Source organism: Euprymna scolopes, chromosome 1 (assembly GCF_053919585.1).
Source record: "Euprymna scolopes isolate OS-2025 chromosome 1, ASM5391958v1, whole genome shotgun sequence".
NCBI lineage: Eukaryota > Metazoa > Mollusca > Cephalopoda > Sepiida > Sepiolidae > Euprymna > Euprymna scolopes.
The window spans coordinates 54,909,616-54,933,528 of NC_136482.1; the positions used below are offsets into that span (position 1 = coordinate 54,909,616).

General features: G+C 34.7%; 1 protein-coding gene across 1 annotated transcript in view; it reads right to left on the reverse strand.

Annotated features, from left to right (window-relative positions):
- The window catches only part of LOC145280266 (uncharacterized), a 132,427-nt gene that overhangs the window by 104,357 nt on the left and 4,157 nt on the right, over positions 1-23,913 (reverse strand). Inside the window, 2 exon segments of the mRNA XM_080132040.1 lie at positions 18,356-18,771; positions 20,929-20,967. Of these exon segments, the coding sequence (XP_079988166.1) occupies positions 18,356-18,771; positions 20,929-20,967 (455 nt within the window).

A 23,913-nucleotide genomic window follows, 5' to 3' on the forward strand; every position in this document is an offset into this window, starting at 1 on the left:
AGAGAGAGAGAGAGATGTGCAAATCTATATATCCCATATAAATCCCAACCTACCAAATATGTGTAAATTTATATATCGCCTAAATATTTATCTAAAACCATAATCCGCTATGTTAGGCATCGTTATTCCCCTCACCTTGTAGATTCTTCTACTGAGTACAAAGACAGGCAGAGTACATTACCTTTTTTTCTAATAAAATAACGCTGTTGGGGTCTGGTTTTACACTTCGGTAAAAAACGTGCTTGAATTGAATGCCTTATCAGAGAGGTATTACGTATTTCGTTTCAATGCTAAACTCCATATATTTATTTAGGATGCATTTCATATCACAGTATAATATATGTTGAAAATACTGTATGCGTTAAGCAAATGTAAAATAAATTATCTAAACAGAGAAATACCAGAATTTAAATTTTGAGATATATTGCAAAATTTTTACAATCCTTTTGCTAATTGTGAAACTAAATGTATATTAATAAAAAAGTGATACGCATATTTAAAAAAAAAATTTTAGGGCAGTTTTACTAAGCAGTAAAATGTCGAATGGTTATGAAATGTCATGGGAGAAAATGAGAAAAGAACTATAGCTATTCTTATTTTTAAGTCATAAATAAACGCTTAGTATTAGTGGTGTAAATCAATATTTATACGATATATGAAGTCCAGGAATTTTAGCGGTAATTTTATTTTCCTGCAAAACAATGTGAATGTCAATGTCAATGACAATGTCAATAACTAAAATTATTTATTGTCATAAGGATATTTTTGCTAAAACTTGTCAATAACAGTGAATCATCGCATTGACATAGAGTTCATATGGTTAAGAAGTGTAAAATATATATATTTATTTAGTTTGTACTGTACAAGAAGAAAGTAGGCATTGGGAAATTAATGTGTTCGAGGTTGAAAAGAATATTGAAACTGACAAAATGCATAGGTCATGAAGAAGAAAAGATACTGTAATTATCTTTTTCGACAATATACATTATAAATACATTTTAATATGTTTTATTAATATATAAAAACTAGAAAAATATGAATATTTATGTAGCCCTTACTTAGTCTAAAACGTTTATTTTGGGCTGATACCAGCGTGTACGAAAGTAGTCTACTACTAAAAAAAGATTGAACTGGATAAAATGCGTTTTCGATGAAATCGATCTAAGTTTTACGCGTTTAGCCAGTGCAAAACGGTTTGAATAAAGAGTAGTCATGGTTTTAGTTTGAAAGTTATTTTGTTTAAAACCTGTCGAAATAGCCACAGATGCGGTGATACAAAAAGGACCATGAGTAGCATTAAACATTTTATCCAGTACAAACACCTGCAAAAAGGGCTCGATTCGTGGGGAAACGAGTTGTAAAGATTTATAAAAATATTACTTGTGTGTGATTGGAAAAAAGCTTGAAATACGGTGTTTCTGAGAAACGTCAAGAATAGATGTATAATATATATCGTGGTTCAAAATGTAGCAGTGAACTCAAGACTCCCGCTAAGTTTGCAAGAAATTGGCGATACATCTCCAAACCGATTTGTCAAGCAAACTAAAACGTAACTATGTATATAAAAAATCATAAAAAACTTGTGTCTTTTATTCCGCATATTACAATATTGCTTTGCAGAGTGAAAATTGGTAGGAAGAAGAACAGTGCGGCCGCCATCTAACACTAGAGCACACGGCCACATGGGAAAAACGAAAGACAGAAAAACGCGTACGTTGTGTATCTTTTGTAATTAACAGATTTTATTATAAACTTTTATACCAATACTTGAGTGTATAACCCGATTCTTATATATGAGCATTTGTTATAAAATCAAAAAGGGTTGATGTGCCGTAACCTGAACCGAAGTAAATAAGCTACCAACTTATAAAGGTTATGGACGAGTGAAAAACTTTTAACGAAAACTATAAACATTATGTATTAACACCAACATAATGTAATATCATGATCTGAAACCTATAAGATAATGTGAGACATATTAGGTTAACAAAGTTTTATCCTGTCTAAGAGGGGGGTCCAATGGATGATGCACTACCATAGATGTTACAACAATGCAATACGTGCGGGGCAATTATAGCTTTGTAAAGTCATTTGGATCTTAAGCTGAGTTAATTGACTTTCGATAAACTCTGCAGTGGGCATTAAACTCTCAGAGTAGGTCATATTCGTTTTTATTTTAATTGCGATAACTTATAGGAGCAAATGATATGCCGTGTTTAGTGCAAATTTCCGGAAACAAATATCCAAAAAGCTTGCGATATGTTCAGCAGCATAAGGCGTACATGTTGGATTAGTAACGATTTGATTAGGATAGTATACAAGAGGAAAGTTGTCAAAACACTTACTTTAATTCTCTGTGTTGTTTGAGTTAACTGCAGTCAACATTGCAAAAATAAAAGTTATTACATGCATCAAAAATCTGAGCAGTGCTAATCTTGCCAATTTTACAGAGGTTTACTTGATAACATTAACTCTACCGGCAAGAGAATGACAGAGGGCAAAAATTAATTCTTTATGTAAAATAAGCAACGCAAAAACTAATATAGTGCAAACAGGTTTTTTAGTAAATGAAAACTATCCATGATGAATGCAAACATTTAATAACCATAGCGACCTTGGATGTCGAATCTTTAAGGAATTTTTTTAATGATCTGATCATTTATGAAAACTTAGGAGCTAATACCAGTTTTGTACGTTTCCTGTAAATATTTCAATCGGTGGACAGTTGAAGCGTGGGCAACTTACGTTGGAAATAGTTAACTTATAGGGATCTACGTTAAAACTTTATGTTTTCGGTTTACGCTGATGTTTTGTTTTATGACTTTAACAAGAGCTTAACGGAGAAGTTTAGATCAAAACGTAGAAACAATGAGTAAAATTGTTATTTTGTAAAACATTGAAGAAATAACTGCTCACTAATATAGCGACGAGAGGGCATTGAGGCACAGTTGCATACTCCTGATTTTATTCATCAAATAACAGTACAAAAGTATTTGGCATCTTCTCATAAGACAGGTTTATTAGGAGTCCTTCATAATTTCGTATCATTGCATTACTAGGCCGATAATGTTAGATTAGATAAAACGCTTACCTCCAGCACCCTTATTTGTAACATCACGTCCAGAATAGAAATGGGTAATTACTCAAGTTGACTCAAAGTATAACTTACAAGTGCATCTTTTTTGTGTCAAAAACAACGTTGTAAATGACAATCAAAAACTTCCAAAAATACTACACACACATCCAAATATATCTATACGGCAATCTAAAACCACAAAAACATACTCCTCGCTCCGTCCCGTATTCATCCAGGTAAAATAAACCAAATTACTTCATATGCATATAGTAAATATAGTGTAAAGTCTACCGAAGAACATATACACATCGTCCAAACAAAAATCCAACAATAAAATCACTGCTATCCTAGACTTTGAAAGTTTGTTCACAACAATTGACATTATCGTTGATAACATATTCAGCAATCCATTTTTCCATTCGTTCCAAATTTATCGCACGATCAAAAAATTATAATTACTTTGCACTGTTAAATCTCATTCCACATCTACATACAAATCAATGATGTTTCCATGGATCAGTTCTGGGATCAACATTCATTAATTTCTATATGTCCAACCTTTAAAACGAAATATTCAATACAACAAAAATCCCTTGATCTACGTTAGAAACGTCGATGGCTTCTTCGTCCTAACAGATAGCATTAATGAAACAGAAGAATTAAAAAACACATCCTGTATACTCTTTCACTTATGAACTGAACATTAATAATAACATCCTGTTTCTCGATGTTATCATTTACTCCAAGAAAGATGAATTCATCTCCTCAGAATATAAAAAAAACGTACACCCAATAAATCTTGTATCTTAAAATACAGAAACGAATGTCCATATCGGCACAAAATTGACATCATAAAAAAATTAATTCATCGAGCCAAATTTATTTCTTCAAATAAGAAAATACTTCTTAGTGAACTTAAAATATTAACACTCTATTTTATAGCTTCATAGTCGACATACAAATAAAATTAACACGTACAAACTTCAATCAAACAAATAACCAAACAACCTCTCCCCACTAGACATACATTCTACCAGAATCAATTGCACTATAACTTCAAGACTTCAATGAAAAAATACTTTAAATATATTTCGCAGATATGTATCCTTCGCTAATAATTAAAAAAAAAATTAATCTATAATATAAATCTCATCTATCTGTTTAAATGTATGTATGTGTGGATGCTTGTATGTCTTCCTAAAACTTTCAATAGAGGCGACGGATTTTCACGAAACTCGCATCGTTTTGAAAACGACCCTTCGGACAACAAATGTCAAAAAATCGGTAAAAAACAACAAAAAAACATTAATTCCTTCACCCTCAACTGGGCACTTTTCTACAGGGAGGGGTCGTTTCCTCGCCGATATTTTCGAAAGTTATCCCCTCTTTGTGATTTTTATAGCCTTAATTTAAACCTACGTCACTTCCGATTTGGCGCAACAGCAAAGACGTTAGGTTTTTCCACATTATTTGCTTCCTTCACAGCACGGGTTCAAGCCTGCTTGCCTTTTACAATTTTTTTTTTTTTTGCTCAAAACACCTTTAATTACCCGGGCAATACCGGACACCCAGGTTAGTCTAAATATATAAAAGGCAAAACGACCACACGCGTTTTTGTATGTCCAGCGAAAGCTTTTCGCGGGGGTTCTCGGGAGGGTTACTATTTTTTACAACTTTTTATATACGCCCTATGTAATAATATCTACGATTTGCGAACGGACGCCGTGTCTACATGTATTTACATCGACTTTTTAAAAAAATCACGCTATTCCATCCTTTCACGTTTTTTTTTTTTTAGTCTTTTTCGTATAAATAAAGCGAAACTTTCGTGGCAGTTCCAAGAAAGATTAAAGTATAGTATCTGTTCCGGCAGATGCTGCACTCATAGACCATTGCCATTAAGGCAATCAGTTTCTGGTCCATGCAACTTCCTCTCCTCTCTCTTTAGTAAAAAACGGCCTTCTGCCTAATTTTCTCGCGTGGGGAAGCAAATAAATACAGTCGCCAGCGATCTATAGTGGCCGAACCAACAACGATCAAAGAGTAGTATCTGTTCCGGCAGATGCTGCACTAAATGATTATTGTCCTTAAGGCAATCAGTTTCTGGGCTATGTAGGGGCAACCCTGCATACCAATAGGCACTACCAGCTCCCCCTCTTCTTCCCTTGGGCAAACATGTTCCTCTTTCCCACCCTTTCCCCCCTCTCCAAATTAAAAAAAAACGGCCTTATGCCTAATTTGTTCTCGTTAGGAAGCAAATAAATGCAGCCGTCAGCGGCCTTTCGTGGCCGCTCCAATAATGATCAAAGTGTAGTATCTGTTCCGACAGATGCTGCACTTAAGATAATTTGTACCAGTCAATGGAGGGGAAACCCTCTATACTGGGACAATTATTATTTTTGGTAACCAGAGTGCCCCCTTTTTGCCTACTTTTAGGGGAGCTGGTTTTTACCTCACATTAAAAACGGCCTTGTACCTAATTTGCTCAGTGGGGGAGCAAATAAATACCATCTGTTCCGACAGATGCTACATTTAATGTTATCTGTGGGGGCAACCCAACATAACAGCCCATTGCTCATGAAGCAATCAGTTATTGGTCAATTTAAGGGAACCCCTTTTTACCAATTGTCACTATCCAGTTCCTCCCAGCGGGAGCTGCTCCCCTTTCCTTCCTTTCTTCGCCTTGTGTCTATTTTACTCTGTAGGAGAAGCAAATGAATACAGCCGCCAGCAGTCTTTCGTGGCCGGGCCTCCAAAGATCAAAGTGTACTATCTGCTCCGGCAGATGCGGCACTAAAAGTTATATATTGAAGAAATCAGTTATTGTTCAATGTAGAAGAAACCCATCCAGTTCCCGCTAGGAGGAGCTGGCCCCCTTTTTTCTCTTTTCTTCACATTAAAAAACGGCCTGGTACCTAATTTGCTCTCGTGGGAAAGCAAATAAATACAGCCGTCACCGGCTTTTCGTAGCTGAACCAAAAAGATCAAAGTGTAGTATCTGTTTCGGCAGATGCTGCACCAAAAGACCATTCCCCTTGAGGCAGTCAGTTTCTAGTCCATCTAGAGGCAACCCTGCATACCGAGAGGAACTACCAACTTCCCCTTCCCTCTTTTCGGAGGAGTTGGCCCCCTTTTCCATTCCCCCTCCCCTTACTTCACATTAAAAAACGGCCTTGTACCTAATGTGCTCTCGTGAGGAAGCAAATAAATACAGTTTGTCAGCAGCCTTTCGTGCCGTAGCGTCTTGAAACCCTTCATATTAGACAATTGCTATTCATCTGAGAGTTTCCCCATTTGGGGAGCTTGGTTTCCCCAATATCGTGGGGAAACAGTTAAAAGAAACGGCGGAAAGATGAACTGGCCTTCACCCGACGTTCATTTCTGCACCTGCGTGAATACATTCACTTAGCAAGTTAACTATTTGATTGGCATCACTAAATTTGAACGCTGTTTACATCCTATGGCTTCATAGCGTAGCGGTAATATGTCACGTTTTCTTACACTTTCTTTGCCTGCCTGCTACCACTTTTTTTTGTGTTCAACACACAACTCTAAACACCCGGGCAACGCCGGGTAGACTCGCTAGTATTTGCTATGAAGGACAACACATTTCTGCATTGCATAAACAATAACGTATCTCGGACAAAAGACTTAGAACTCAATTTAATCTAGCTTTTTATTTGCTTACTGGGGGAATGTCTCTCTTACAATTCCAGTAAAAATAGTAAGATTTGTTAGACAAAGAACACTTTGTCTCAAAGATTAACGCTCCATCTTTCCGGCTCCAGTTCTATAAGTCAACACCAAAAACAACATTATTGCCCAGACTCAATATGTAAAACATAAAATCTTACACAATGATCTCAACATAAAGCGACTTTAAATTCTGGAGGATTTGAAAAAAAAAAAAAAAAAAAACGATTAATGAAATTCAGTCATAGCATTTTCAAGTGTCGAGGTACGTAATTAATGATAAGTAGGCGGTAGGAAGGAGAAAACGTTAATTTTAAATTGTCAATTTTATCATATTATAACAAGGAGTTTCTGTTTAAGATCTTTATTTTCGATTTTTTTTCCAATTTACGTATTGTTGTAGTATTATGAAATTTATGTATGTAGGACGCAACATACAAGCATTCGATAATACTACAAAAAGATTAATACATAAATTGAAAGAAATTTTTTAAAAGAGTCGTTAAACAGAAATACGCCGTGATTTTAACCAATATATGTTTATATATATATATATATATATATATATATATATATATATATATGCCTATATGTATACATATAGTTACATAGCATTGCTAAACCAGAAGATATATTTAATCCACACCCATAGGATTTGATTAATATTATTATGTATTCCGTCTTATACATTTTTTTGATGAATATATATACATGTATATATTTACAAGGAAGTCACCACTTATCAAGGCCCGGAGGCTACTCGGGGATAAGAGTTATTGCGTGTACAGTAATCAATGGGATAATATCGTAGTAATCGCTGGTAAGGGAGATCTGATAAGGGGGCGGTTCAACAGGAACTTGTTTATGTTGGACTTGAAGACATCCAAGTTGTAGTCAGGTGGAAAACAAGAAAACGAAAGAAAGTTCCACAGGTGTGCACTTCTAAGAAAGAAGCTTTGTTCATGGAATCTACGTTTTGGTTTAGGCAAAGATAAAGAATGGGGAAAACTACTGACAGTGTTTTCACCTAGACGGGTGTTTTTCGTGAAAGATTGGCGAGGAGGGGGACAAGAAATTGGAACTCAGACAAGCACTTCCCATGGAAATAACGATAAAACAACGACAGGCTCGCAACATCTCTTCTGTGGGAGAGATGTTGCAGGGAAGAGAAAAGGGCACCCCTCACTAGGTTACGAAGTCTATTTTGTACTCTGTCAAGGCAGGATATGCTGTTTTTAGCAGCTCCTGTCCAGATATGACAGCGGTACTACATCCTTGGACGTACTTGGCTTTTATATAGATAGAGAATTGCATCAGCAGTAAGATATCTACTGGAGCGGTAGAAGGATCCCACCAGTTTTCCAGGGACTTTGGTAACAGATTTGATGTACGTGTTCTATTTCAGATCAGGAGTAAAGGTCAATCCCAGAAGATTGTCAACGCATGGAGCCTCCCCAAGACGAGGACCATCTATTTCAAGTGATACCAGAGTAAAGATAGAAGCTTGGTTTTAGATGCATTATAAGTAACCAGCCACTTCTCTCCCATTGTACCATGCGCTCAAGATCGGAGGAGAGAGAATCAGAGAGAACTTTGTCATTTACGGATGTGTTGACATAGATGGTCGTGTCATAAGCATAGATGTCAACGAATGATTTAAATATGTTTTTTGGGAGATCATTGATGTAGGTCAGGAAGAGAGTTGGACCCAGGATGGACTACTGGGGGACTCCAGCATTAATACTGTGGTCCTCTGATTTCTGCCCTCAACCACTACTCTTATGAACCTATCGGAGAGAAATGATTTAATAATTGAGAAAACATTTCCAGTAATACCGTAGCTGGAAATCTTGTGAAGTAGGCCCTTATGCCATACCTTATCGAAGGCCTTCGATATGTTAAGAGCAATTGCCCTAGAAAGGAAGCCTTTGTCAAGAGATTCACTAATCCTATGTGATATAACCGTTAGCACATCTGCTGTAGATCTTGCAGAGCGGAAACCATATTGCATGTCACTAAGAAGGTTGTTTCTGTTGAGGTAGTTGACTACTTCTTTATTTAATATGGATTCCAACAACTTACTCATGACACACAGGAGACTTATTGGTGTGTACTGAGAGGGAGATGACTTTTCACCTGAATTCTTAAATACAGGGCATACTGATAAGGTTTTCCAGGGTGTTGGAAAGCACTTCTCCTTAAGGAAACGCTTAAACAGTTTTGTAAGTATTGGGGCAAGTTCTGGTTGAAGCAATTTCAACACTATAATTGGAATACTGTCAGGGCCAGTTGCTTTGGAATCACGGTTCTTGGTTAGCTTGGCAACATCACACACAGATATTTGTATGTTGCATAGCGTGTTGTCTGTTATAGGAGGAAATATGGGGAGTTGATGGCCTTTGTCCATAGGGTAGAATTAGCTGCAAAGTTCTTGGCAAATAGTTTGGATTTGTCTGATGCTGACGAGATGACCTCAGGTCCATTGATGAGGGTTGGGATAGAACGCATGTAACCCCTCACCGATGAAGCTGGCTAGGACCTCTGTTCATCTGAAAATCTCGGCTCGTGTCGTCTAGTTCTTCTCTTAGGGGTGTTACATTGAATCATGTATGCTGAAAGCGAATATCGAAGCCACAGACAGGAAGAAAAACAAACTTGTGTAATTCTAGTCTACAGAGTTAATTTTCACAAACGTATGTACAAATTTTTTTACAAATATCATTCAGTTCTTAGTAAGTAAATCTTCACAGGCAGCGTCAGACGGGTGGGTGAGGAAGTAGAGAAAGGGTCGGGTCCTTAGGGAACGGCGGTCTCTATACGATCTGTTCTCCCCGAGATAAAAAAGAAATCTGTCCAATTTTCGAGCGTATCGGCCCGATGTGGGTGGGGTGGAAGTCTCCCCAGTCAATCAAATCACGCTAAACCCCAAATGTGGATGTGCGATTACACCGCGATTTGAGGTCCAATTCAAGATTTTAATCCCATAACCTTGAGGCCATCAACCATTACTCAGCCAGTACAATATGTTCTCCTAAAATCCTCACATTTCCTGTTGTTGAGTTTTTTCCAAATAACAAAATATCTCTGGTTTTTCCAACCAAAAAGCAAATATATCTATTTTGACATGAAATAAATTATATATATATATTTATATTTTCTATTTTAAATCCTCGGGTTATCTAGCGTCATCCGGGAACGATTAGCTATCTCAGCGTTATTCTAAAGCTCCTCAATGGGGGATTACATCACACGAACGCTTCTGTTCAGGATCCTGTTTGCTGTTTGCCAAAACTGATGGGAACCAAGCAGCTGCTCAGCTACTTTGGATTTAACGGACTGGGCATATAGGATTATTGCATTTTTTATTACTCTTTTACAGTGGTTGCTGGCAGTCCTGAAAGCAGCGTTAATCTCATTACATTTATTACGCTGGTAGCTATGGAAAAGCATTTCTGTGCGCGATGGTAGCAGCACATTCTGGTGAGAACCATGGCTGGCTTTTAAATTTTTTAGGTAGTATGGATCGGTCTATGCCTATAATAAACAATTCGGTCAGTTCTGATACTATAGAGGACACGTCCTTTTTCAACATGGAATGCAGAGGTAGATCAGATATAAATGTATTGAAGCTATCTCAGTTAGCCATAGAGTATCGATATATTGTACGGTGGAGACGTACGTCTCACGATTTGTTGCATTTCATTTTTCCTTAACTGATACAACCGAGTGGTTGGAAGATCCCAGAGGAGATAGAACGGAACATGAACATAGCTCAGGGGAAGTTGTCAGAAAAAGGTCTAGAAGGCTTGCATACTGACCGGTAGTATCGGGCACACGGGTGGGTTAGTGAACAATCTATGAGGTCATAAGCAATGGGGAAGTCATGACAGAACCCCCCCCCCTCATCATCTGTCTTCTTAGAATGGGTCAGCACTTCCACATTGTTGACATTGAAGTCACCACAGATGTGAATGTTAGCCGCGGGATGAGCATACAGGATTAGGTCAATTTTGTCGGATATGCTCTTAAAGATAGTAACTCCGATATATATATATATATATATATATATATATATATATATATATATAGATAACAATTCTTTGAATGATGAATTATCGGGATAATAAAAGCTTAACATGGAAGTTGAGGTTCAGATACAAAAGATAAAATGAAAAATCTACAAATATATGATAAAATGTATATGCATTAATATATTACGTGTTTTTTCTATTTTTCTTTGTATAACGCACACACACACGCATATATACATATATATATATATATATATATATATATGTCTTCGATTTATATTCTCAATATTTGTGGTTACATATATTTTAAGGTGTTCCTGTTTCTGTGCAGGTGTAAAGATTGTCTGATTTTCCGACTGTAGAACACGTAACATATACTTGTCCATGGAAGAAGCAATCAGAGTATAGATGTAAGCCACACAAATGTAAAGTTTATCCCTGAGCCGTGTTAATGATTATTGCAAACGTCAAGCGGATTGTGAAGTACAATATCTTAAAGTTAAAATAGTATATCCGTGTAAATTATTCAGTGCACGTTTACTACCCGTTCTTCCTGAGGTTGAGAGTGGGGATAACATGAGGGTTTAATTTTACTATTGACATGTATGTTTAGCAGATTTTCCTCTGTATAAATATATAGTGTTTTATCAAGAAAACTGTTTAAAAAATTAACCAACGAAATCAGTGGGGGACCGAGTATAATTCTGAGAGGAAAAAAAGAAAATAGAAAAGAAAGTAAAAGTGTTTTAGAATAAGTGTTTTGAAAAAAAAAAAGGAAGTAGTTTGGTAAACTATTGTTTTTATTTGAATAATATCCTTATTTTTGCCCATTTTTTTTATTTTTGAGAAAATATATTGCTTTCAAATATAATGAATTAGAATATTCGTAAAAAAATGTGTGCTTCTTTGTTATTGTAGAGAAATTCGGGAATCGAGATATTGATTTTCAATACCAATAGTATTTACTGAATTGCTATGTCGCAATAATGAAAATATGAAAAACAGACGGAAAACGATAAAGTAGAATTTAATTACTAAAGAAAATCGTTTCTAAGAAATTAGAAATTTTAGCTATTCTCTTTGTGTTTACGTCACACGTCACATGACAAAACAAACATAGCCGAATTTTTTTTTCTCGTTGAATCATTAAAGACTTAAATAATTGTGATATGACAATTAGGTAGATAACATTGCTTATTGTTGTAATTGACAGAAATGTAAATAGTTATCATGGTCCTTTTTATTAAATATCAACTTTTCGGCTGGCCAATTTCGCTACAATAATGTAGAAAAACCATTTTTTCGGCAGACCTGTACAATGAACACCATGTACATATTTTTGGTACTCTTGCAGAATTTGACCTGGATCCTAAGGAGTTGTCGTCAATTATGGTTCGGGCTCGACCAGCAGTTATCGGATAAAGCCGCGCAACAGACGCAGACGAATTTCAAAACAAACAAACCAGAAAACATTAAAATACAATAAATAAAATAACAAAAAGTTGCTATAAATTTACTGAATATATATTTTTTCCTCAAGAAAGGTTAAATTTTATATTACTTTTATTATTTTTTTGCAATTTGTTTATCAAGATTTTTTTTTTTAAGAAGAGATTAATTTTTTACCGTAAAAAGGTGAAAGTTTTTTTTTAAGAAGACTTACTTTTTTAATAGAAAATTGGCAGTAAAAGTTTATTTTCGTAAATAGAATCTTTTCATTAGAACAGATAGATGCTTTTTAACTGCTGATCGTGACTGTATTGATCCTTCGCCGATCTGATGCCGCCATTTTTTTTCTAAAGAATTACTCAACACTAGAGATCGTGACTACATTGATTATTCGTCAATTTGATTTACTATCCCCTCTTTGTTTAACATAATGGATCAACATTTAACGATACCAATGAAAAATATCTAACGAAAAGTTTTTATTTCAAAATTAAGTTAATAATGTTCCGTTTATGTTTACGCACGCGTACGTTTTCACGTATGACATAATTTCTTTAAACAAATAAATTCTGCATTGAAAAATTTGTTGTTGTAAATCATGATGATGGTTATCAAAATGATGATGATTATGCTTATGATGATATACTGTAATAGTTGTAGTCTCTTCTTTACATACAGAATAATTATTAATATTACATAAAACCTATAATAAATAGTTGAAGCTCGTGATCTCTACGTAATATTTTGAACCTCTTTATCTCTACAAAATATTTGTGAATGTTAACGGATACAGTGAACCTATTTTCATACGATCTTCCATTTTGAGAAAAGATCGTTAAATTTAATGAAAAGTGCAGAACTATGATCAAAGTTAGAAGCAGCCATAGGAATAAACATGAGAATGAAAAGGGAAACATTCTTACTATACTTGATAAATGGACAAATATTATGACTAGAACCTTCGTCGTTCATACGCACAGGTTTTACTCTTTTTTTTTAAATATTTTTATATTCTTTTAAGATTTTAAGATTTTAGAATCAATCTATCAAGACCGGTAGATTACTCGGGGATATGTTTTAATTATTATAAGGTTGTCATCGAAACAATAGCGCAGGGATCGTCAGCAGTGGGAATTGTGTGGAATTTTATTATTTAAGAGGAAGGCTAAACAAGAAATTGTTTAAATTGGATCTGGATACGATCATGTAGTAATCAACTGGAAAGCAGACTAGCAGAACATGCTTCCACCAACGAGAATTTCTAGGGAAATAGCTTTGTTCATGAAATTTGCGTTTAGTTTTAGGCACAGTAGAAAGTCAGAGAAATTATTGATAGTTGGTGTATCTATATGAGTATTTTTGTGAAAGTTTCGCGGGTGGCATGGATTATGATAATTTACTATGAAAATAGCGATAAAGCAGAGAAAAATTTGCAACGTCTTTTCTGTAGGAAAGAGTTTGCAGGGAAAAGGTAAGGGCTTCACCTATTAAGTTATGTAGGAAAATTGCAATATTCCTGTGAAACGTATAATTATGGTGGAAAGAAACAGAAATTAAAATAATTATATGATGGATATGAGGTTTAATAATGAGGTCATCTGGATGAGAACAACAAAGTAATAACTTATGGGTTTCAGTCGTGCTGGATGCCATCTCAACATTTTGTGCATCTTTGTGTATTATTTACTTTACTCATTCACACCTCCAAACAAAGCATATTGCAACATAGGTGTGAGGGCTACTATTTGGAATCGTGCCTTGCAGGGAACTGAAGGCAGTTGATCAGAGATGGCGGTTAAAATATGTACAGTAGAACAGGCTTCCCTAAATCAATATTCTTGGTCATAAATAAGCGTAGTATTTACAAGACGGCGGACTAGAGAAAGCATAAATAATTATACGCAAGTAACACTGAGAAAAATAACAAAGGCAAGCATATATAGATCCACACTTTATTTTACAGAAATACAAAGTAATCGAGGTTTGTACTTTTATTCGCTGTTTTTCTTTTCGATTTTAAGAGGTCGAAGTTCTTAACAAGTGGACGAAACTCTGAAAAATAGGTGAAATATAAACATCCATGAAATAATTCATTACAACAAGTTATATATATATATATATATATATATATATATATATATATATATATATATGAAAGGACTACAATTAGATTATGTTCAAATAATAACATTAAATAGATAATGATTACGTTTTCTCTCATATAATACCATCATTAGGTGATTTATCTATATACATAATAAAAGAAGTACATTCCTCCCTGGAAAAAGCATTGTATGTTGCTACATATAAAGCCAATATACTTGGACCAACAGTCACTACCTGTTGTCGTTTTTGTGCAACTTATCGTCACATTCTTCTGCTATCTTACGATATTATAGTAATTCATAGGAGCGTACCATTTCAAATACATGTTTAACGGGGCAAGCCCTATTTTCACCCACTAATTGCTTTTTCCTCATACTATATTTAACGTAACCGGGAATTCCTCTAAAGTAGGAACAGATTCTAAGAAGACACAATATGTGTTTAGTTTTTCTTCCCATACACGTCATTGTAGTTCTTTTAACATAGTAATCTGCGGCTCTATTTTCAAACTTGAAAAAATAATTCTATGAATTTTTAAAATGATCGTGTTTACTGCATCTATTTGTTTTTTTAGTGCCAATTATCGTCGCACTTTTTGATAGTTGCATCTTCCATTTCTCGATATTACGAAAGGATTTCTGAATCATAACTTTAGTTGAAGGTGGTGATAAAAGTTTTGTGTCTGTGTATTCATCAACATGAATACTAGCTGTTTACAATAAACCGTCCTTTTTCATATTCATTTTCCTTTTTTCCCCACAGCATCCATATGTATTCCCCACTTGCTAAATCAAATAAACAAAGCAGATTCCTTCGCTCCATAAAGCTTATACAAATAATATGAGCAAATCCCAGCATTTAGCTCAAAATAAAATGCCCACGCAACAGTTTGATAAGCTACCGTTTGAAATTCTGTAAAAGCACAAATTTGGCACTTTGAATTTATCAACTCGCGATTTATACAAGGTCTGGAAAAGCCAAAATTTTCTCAATTACAAAAGTAGATTACAAACATACACTGATACTTATATATTTATTTTACCGTGCTGAAATATTATCGTTATTATTTAGTAAGCCATTCTTAACATGGAGACGGGAGGGTGTTTTGTAACTATTCTGTAGTTTCACCTAACAATTCAATAAATAAAAGATATCATAACACTTGCAAATAGTCTTAACAAAATCGCGCGATACAACTTTTGAAAACAAACCTATTATATTTACATTTATCGCATTTACATTGTTTGTTTCCCATTGAAATTCGCACTAGGAAAATGTTTGAGTATTTTTTACCTTTTTTTTTAGTCAATTTTAATCCCAAACAAGGCACAGTGTCACTTTGAAGTAGGGGGCTAATATCAAGTACATAAGTTGCAGGGGTGTTATGAAGGGAGATTAGTAACAAGATGCTTGTTCACATTACACTTGAACTTCTGCATGTCAGTACAGTTGGGAAAGCAGATTCTCGGAAGGGAGTTCCAAAGTCTAGCAGTTCTGGGGAAGAAACTGTTGGAGTAAAAGGGTTTCTTAAACCTAGGGATCTCTCCTGTGAAGGGGTGGGACTTATCTGCTTGCCAGGTTTATCGGGGGTAGTCACGTCGAGGGGATATAAGTGCTTGTAGCTCGTCAGAGCATTCACCATTAAAGTACTTGTAGAACAGGCAGAGGAATGCAAGATTTCGACGGTTGAACGGAGATGACAGTTGAGATCCCATCAGGTTGACGACTCTCTTTTGAACCCTGTCCAGGAGTGAGAGGCAAGCAGCAGATGCACTGTCCCAAATGTGACAACAGTAATCCATACACGGCCTTATAGAGGTACAGGATACTTTCAGGCGTAAGTAGTTTTCTAGCACAGTAGAGAGATCATACCTTCTTTGCATCAGCCTTGGCAATGCTCTCAATGTATATATTCCAGTTCATATTCCATGTAAACGTTAGGCCGAGGAGTTTAAAGGATGTACTTTCAGGTAATGTGTTCTTGGCCATTGCTATTGGTCGTAGAGAAGGTTTCTTGTAATTATTGAAGGAAATAAACTTAGTCTTGGCAGCATTGAATGTGGCCATCCATTTTTGCTCCCATTCAACTACAGATGTGAAGTAATCCTCTAGTGTTTCTGCCATTTCCTTAGATATGCGTTCATTTGTTTTCCCCTCATGCCTGTTATAGAGAGTGGTGTCATCAGCGAATATACCCATCTCCGAAACAATTTTATCAGGGAGGTTTTTATGAATATCAGGAATAATAAAGGTCCAAGAATAGACCCCTGAGATACTCTCGTATTTATATTATATTGTTTAGATGTACGACCGTCGACGACAACTTGGATTTTTCTCTTACTTAAGAAGTATTTAATTATTAATGTATTCGTCCAGTGATACCATATGATCTAATTTTCCTAAGAAGACCATCATGCCATACCCTGTCAAAAGCCTTAGATATATCGAGGGTTACCACTCTACCCTCCCCTGTTTTGTCCTTCATGACAACTCAGCATTCACCGCTAAATTAGCGACTTTTGTATGCTTTCGAGTATGCTGAAAACGAATATCACATTTTAATTTAGGATATTCAAGGAGTTTAATTGATATTAAAACTTTTATTATACAATGAAAGCAATTATAATTTCACTGGCGTTTATGTTTTCCCAAAATGAAAAGTACTAACGTGCATGCGTGTTACATAACACCACTCCTTCCCATGATAAGAATAGCGACCATTAAGTAATACATTGGAAAAGCTGTCTTAATATCCAGAAAACAATTTTTCCACTCCAAATTGAATCTGATGTTCGTTTTCAGCAAACCTGAGTTGAGTGCCGTGAAAGGAAAAATTACTAATGTTTCTAATCTTCTTACGTAATGTTTTAAATCTTGTCGAAGAACGCTTTATATTTCTCGGTTGTTTTCGTCAGCTGATGGGTAAATCCGAGTAACGTTGTAGAAATCGTGAGTCGATAAATGCAAAAATACACAAAATTTAAAGAATACATGTTTCATACATCTATTTATAAATATTCTGATGTAATATCCACTTGCATTGCTTAAAATACAGATAAATTAAAACTTTTAAAGCCTTCCCACGGTGGTATTTTGACACAATCTCATTTTTCATATGAGCAAAATCCAGCCCTCCACCCAAAATAAAGTGCACTATAGATTGAAAAAAAATTGTCTCAATTTATAAATATTTATCAATCGCTAAGCGAGGAAAAACAGAAGAAATATTTTTAATTACAAAATATACAATAATTAAATACGAATATGAAAATTAAAAGCTGTCGCAGTCTAAATGTATTTCTGCGCTACTAACCGAGGACCGAACATTTTTAAAGTAAGCGACCCAAACCAACAATAATCGCCAGTAACCACCAATGCTGAAAATCACAGCCAGTGACTTCTGCTCACTGTCACTGCAAAACAATGGCCGATATGATTTTGTTTTGATCGCGACCGCCAGTGCCCGCTATTTTCTAGGCCCGGTAATGACCTCCACTGACAACCGTAGTTTAATTTGTTTTCAGTGGAGGGATCATTTACCGAATCTGTTCTGGTTTTGTGTTATATTCCACCGGAAACACCGGTATATGTGTCCAGCTAGTGTATATTTTTATTTATGCTTTGAAAATTACGCAATCTGCATTATTATTATTATTATTATTATTATTATTATTATTATTATTATTATTATTATTATTATTATAAGTAGTAGTAGCAGTAGGTGTAGTAGTGTTTTTAGTAGTATTTGGAGTATTTCTTTTTATAAATAGTATTATTGATGTAATCGAAATATTGCTCACCCAAGACTTTTTGAAGGCATTGAATTTATACATATATTAACTGTTAAACATTTTATTTATATAGGAAAAATGTTGTATATATTTAAAAAGTGTATACGTAATATATTTTCATTAACAACATAGCTATATGTTTATGCATGTATCGATATTATTACTTACTGTTCGAGGTTGAAAAAATACCTTTCAGTAAATCATGTTCAATAAAATCCAACTGGATGATGCAAAGTATGACTGTAAGATGCAGCGGCTGGGTATCCAAAACCATAACCTGGGAAACCAAATCCAGCATATCCGACTGGGTGGTGGACTGCGCTTACAGAAGTAGCAGCAGGATAACCATAAGCGCCGAATCCATAACCACCAAATAAACCGTATCCGTATGGAGCATGATGAGTTGTATGGCTATAAGAAGTGGCTGCTGGGTAGTGATACCCAGCACCATACAAACCATAACCCAAGCCAGCATATCCAACTGGGTGATGAACTGTGCTTACAGTAGAAGCGGCAGCTGGGTAACCATAGGCGCCGAGTCCATATCCACCATAAAGACCACCGTAAGCGTATGGAGCATGGTGAGTGGTGTGGCTATAGGTTGTAGCAGCCGCACCCAATAAACCTGCCAAGAAGAAATATTCACATTTTAACGATAATATATTTTAAAATGAAATTCATTCAAAAGTTGAAATTATCAAAAACAAAAAATTAATTAAAATGTAGATATAACAGTTATCGTCAAATAAATTAGTAAATCATAATAAATTTTCCAATCCTGTAAACAATCTTCTACTGAATACTTATCATGTGGAATTATATCCGATTCCGTAAATTTGTGAGTTTCCATGACGATATGTGAAATAGCAAAAGAAAAAAAGCAAGACATCGCTTGTTTACACATGAAGGAAAATAAGAAAGATTTTAATTTCTTTTTTTCTTCTCTTGATTTAATTTTCAATTTATTCTTTGTTTTATATTAGTTTGGTGCAAAAACAGTATCGTTTTCTCATATATATTACTTAATATATGATTTCTGAATTAATTCATTGACATATATATAGCCATTTTATATATCATTTTGAAGCGCTTTTTTCGCTCTGTCGAATCGTGTTATTTTTTACCGCTTCAATGTCTTTATTAATTTTTTGCAGGCTTTTCGACAGCATGGACAAAATTCAAATCTGCACAATTTTCTTGTTCTAGTTCAGACTAGGCCGAAACACTGCCGAGAAAGCTCGTGATATCAATGATGCGTTTGGCCCAGGAACCACTAAGAAATTTCGCAATGGTAACTAAAGCCTCTAAGATGAAGACGGTCACGGCTGGCTGACTGCAGTTGATAACCAACATTTAAAAGCCTTAAATGAAGGCGGTTCTCGCAAAACCACGCGAGAAGTTGCTGTTGAACTTGAGGTCGACCACTCAACAGCCGTTCACCATTTAAAACAAATAGAGAAGTCAAAAAAGTTTGATAAATGCGTGTCATATTAATTGAACGATAGTAAAAAAATCGTCGTTTTGAGGTGTCATCTACCCTCCTTCAGCGCAACAAAAACAACCCATTTCTCGAGCGGATTGTAAAGTGTGATGAGAAGTGGATCCTCTACGACAATAGGCGACGTTTGGCTAAGTGAGTGGACACCGGAGAATCTCCACAACATTTCCCGGAGCCGAGATTGCACCAAAAAAAGGTTATGATGAATGTTTGGTGGTCTGTGGCCGGTTTCATCGATCACAGCTTCTTTAATCCGAGCGAAACGATTACGACGGAAAAGTACTGCCGACAAATTTACGAAATGCGTCAGAAGCTCCAACATATGTGTCCGAGATTGGTCAATATGAAGGGACCGAGTCTCCTCCATGACAAAACTCGCCCGCATGTTGCTCAAGTGACCCTGCAGAAGCTGGACGAATGTGGCTACGAGACTCTTCCTCATCCGCTATATAACCGGCCCTCTCACCCACTGATTATCACTTTTTTTAGAATCTCGAAAACTTCCTGCGTGAAAAATGCTTCAAAAGCCGAGATGATGCAGAATAAGCCTTCAATGACTTCATCGCTTCCAGAACTTCTGATTTCTATGCTAATGGGATAAATAAACGCGTTTCTCGTTGGCAAAAATGAGTCGATACTAATAGTTCTTATTTTGATTAATAAAGTTTATTATGAAAGGAGTTATGATCTGTTGAATTTGAACGTAACAAAACGACATTATTTTTGCACCAACCTCATATATAATAGCAAGTCTTCGTTAATTTGAATAACACACGCTTTAACAAAATAGCAATATGTAACTCGACAATTTTATTTGAAGAATAAGTAAAATTTAACTTACATTGTCTTTTATTCCAGCAATAAATTTAGGCTATGCTGTGTTTACTTTGTATGTGAAATAATAGATATAAATTATATTTTTTCGAAATAAACAGCTTTTAACGCATTATATGTGTTTCAATCTATTTAAATATATATTAATATATTATTTGTATGTTATCTTATGATTGTACGTGAATATATTTAAAAGAATATTTTGTGCACAGTAAGAGAGCAAAATTATTGAAACAGCAAGAATTTAAACATCGGATATGAAATGAAATTATTGTTGGCGATACTGTTTTAAACATCTAAAAATGATTTTTTTGTCGGCGTATTCAACAAATCATTTATTTTGTATTATTGATTTGGATACCATAGGGCATACATGGACGCAAAATGTACACGCGCCTTTTTGTGAAAATGATTCTATATTAAAATCTACGATACAGTGATGCTGCTTACCTGGAAGAATGGCAGATGCATAGTTGCTAAAAGCAATAACTGAAAGAAAGAAAGAAAGAAACAGCATTAAAGTATTAATTCATTTATTTATTTTTAACTATTTTTAAAGGCGTATGTATTAGAAGTATCACATTCAAAACTATATTTATTGGAAGTATTAAATTTAATTTCAAATGTGTTATTATTAATATGAACAAAACTACATTTGAAATGTGATCGACCTGTTACATAGAGAACATTTAGCACAACAGAAAATCATGTAAATTATTTAAATACATTACCCGGCCTAGGTAAGGAATTATTTTCATATATGAGCTGTAAATTTCCTGTGATAAGGAAAGTACAATTATTTCATACATATGTCGTGCAATACCCGTGCTAGGTAGGTAAAATATTCTTTTACTACAGATGACAGTAAAATTCCTCTATCCTAAGAATAATAGGTATGTTCAAAATCAACCTAATTTTTCCGATCGTCTGATATAGTCCCGAGCAACGCCGGGTGGCCTTGCTAGTTACAAATAAAACATGCAGCATAACTCTTACATACGGATATTTTGATTAATGAAGTTTTACAACATACCAGATAAATTATTAAATTTCGTTAAGAAACACATGAAAAATTGAGATTGAGTCTGACAACATGGTAAAAAGAAATATATTTTTCACGGAGACCTTTGTTCATACCTATAATGCTTCTCAGTAATATATCCAGCTGTGTGTACATTTCCACACACAAATGACAAAGTTACCAGCCGAATTATGAAAATCGGTCGGGACAGGGAATGAAACCACTTGATCTAAGGAGCTAAAAAACGAAAGATGATCATCGCAAAGAAAATTTGCAAAAGACTAATGCTGTAAAAACATGGAAAATAGTTGCAATAAGAGAGTTCCACAAACTTTTTACTTAGAAGCTATAATATAGAATATGTGTTACGAGAAAGAGATGCGAAAATATTCATAAAGATCCATACGCAATCGAAATTTATAATCAGTATATGGGAATAAAAGTCATGATAGAAAATTGGCATTGTTGATTATTGAAGAGAGAGGAACGAAAAATCACAAAGAGAAAAGGACTACGAAAGCAGGGAATTATGAAAAACTTAGTGAACGCGATCATTATACATATTTAGACATTCAGGAAATTACGCCATCGACTAGATTGACACGGCAAAATATAATATATTCTTCCTGAAAATATACTATATTGTTCTGTAATGACCTGTGTCTCTATATCTCACAAATGAAATTCCAAATATTTATTTCTGTTTAGAAAATAAAATATATTCAAGCGATCTATCTGAGTTATATTTATGCCTTTTTGTGCTTTGTTAGACTTTTGGCTACGTGAATGTGTGCATGTCCCCTATCTATCACGAGGCCCCTGATCTTGTCGGATCCTCAAGTCACTACTCTACACTCTTAACCCCTATCCTCAAGTGGTCTCTGTGCCTTGATAAGTAGTGATTCCTATGTAAAAAAAAAACCCTTCGTGTAAATCCAGTCTTTTAGCTGATTGAATAATGAGTTATCCTCTTGTAATAGAAATCCTCCGAGATGCACCTTCCCCACTTACATGTTTGTCTTTACATACTGGAAGAGCACCCACATTTCTGCTAACTGAATCCTCTGTTTTCCTTTTTTCACCCCAATTAGATTCTACTTTCATTTATTGATAGATTTATTTTATTTCGTTCTGAATAAACGGAAATAAAATGTTGTTTGTTATTTAAAAGGATTGGGAGGCAGCCATAACAGGCGAACTGTAGCAATTGTACTATTATAAAAATGATGGCAACTAAGACGACATCGGTTGTGTCAACGTAAGTTTAACCTTAATAACAACAGGAAAGAGGATGAATAGAGTAAGGGAGAAACAGATAGGGAAAGAAAAACGGATATGAAAACGTAGCATACGAGACAAATATAAAACTATGAAAAATTAGCTACGCAGCTACGCAGCAATTCCTACATCTCCATTAAATAATACTTATGTTTGTTAAAGAAAAATAAAACAAATCATCACTCGAATTAGATGGTATTAAAGAAAACAAATATAATAGTTTCTGTGAAATAAACAATCCGTTCAATTTTACGAGAGTGATGAAGCTTATATTTTTGTATTGTCAAGAAATAGCGTTTTAATTTACTTTGTAATGCCGTTAAAATGCATTGTTAGTCGGTGTTTTAATCGGTGACGGGCATTGTGTTATTTATCTTTATAATGCTTAATAAATTTGTTCAGATCATGAAAATAACTTAATAATGGTTAATTCCAAAAAATAAATCATTTAATTCTAAATAACTGAATAAATGAAATCATGAAAAAAACAGCGAATGCAAAAGAAACAAATATTCAATGAAATATGTTTGCATATTGATTTCGCGAATAACATCATTGTATTCGACCTAAATAGAAATTCCAGTTTATTTTATTTCGAGAACATAAAAGATGTGCTAACCTCCGTAATTGTATTATATAAATGCATAAAAAACAATTTTTCAAACTAATAAAATTCGAAATAATTTATAAAACTGATCTAAAACAAAGTAATTATCCGGATATTGCATTTTTATTCGCGTAAGAACATTTTGATAAAGTCAATGTTTAAATCGTTTGGATAGCAAAATTTTCCACGTCTAATTTATAAAAATTTCTATGTTTGTCCGTGTATTTTCATTTTAGACGCAATGCCGCAAAGCAATGTGAAGTGGATCAAATGATAGCATCTTTATGAACCAGTATTCAGCCGGTAAAAATAGCTGCTAAGGGGCAGAATTGAAAAAAACATTGGTAACTTGGAAGGCGAAAGTCAACAGAGTGTCTTGTCCGCATGAGCAAATATATGTTTATTGGTTAGAGTCGGTTGATATTGAACTATTTCTCATTCGTCTGACAATAACTGAAACAGTCACAACTTAGGGTAGAGCGTTAAATGCTTTGGTTTTAATTCTAGCTGATGACATCCAAGTGATATA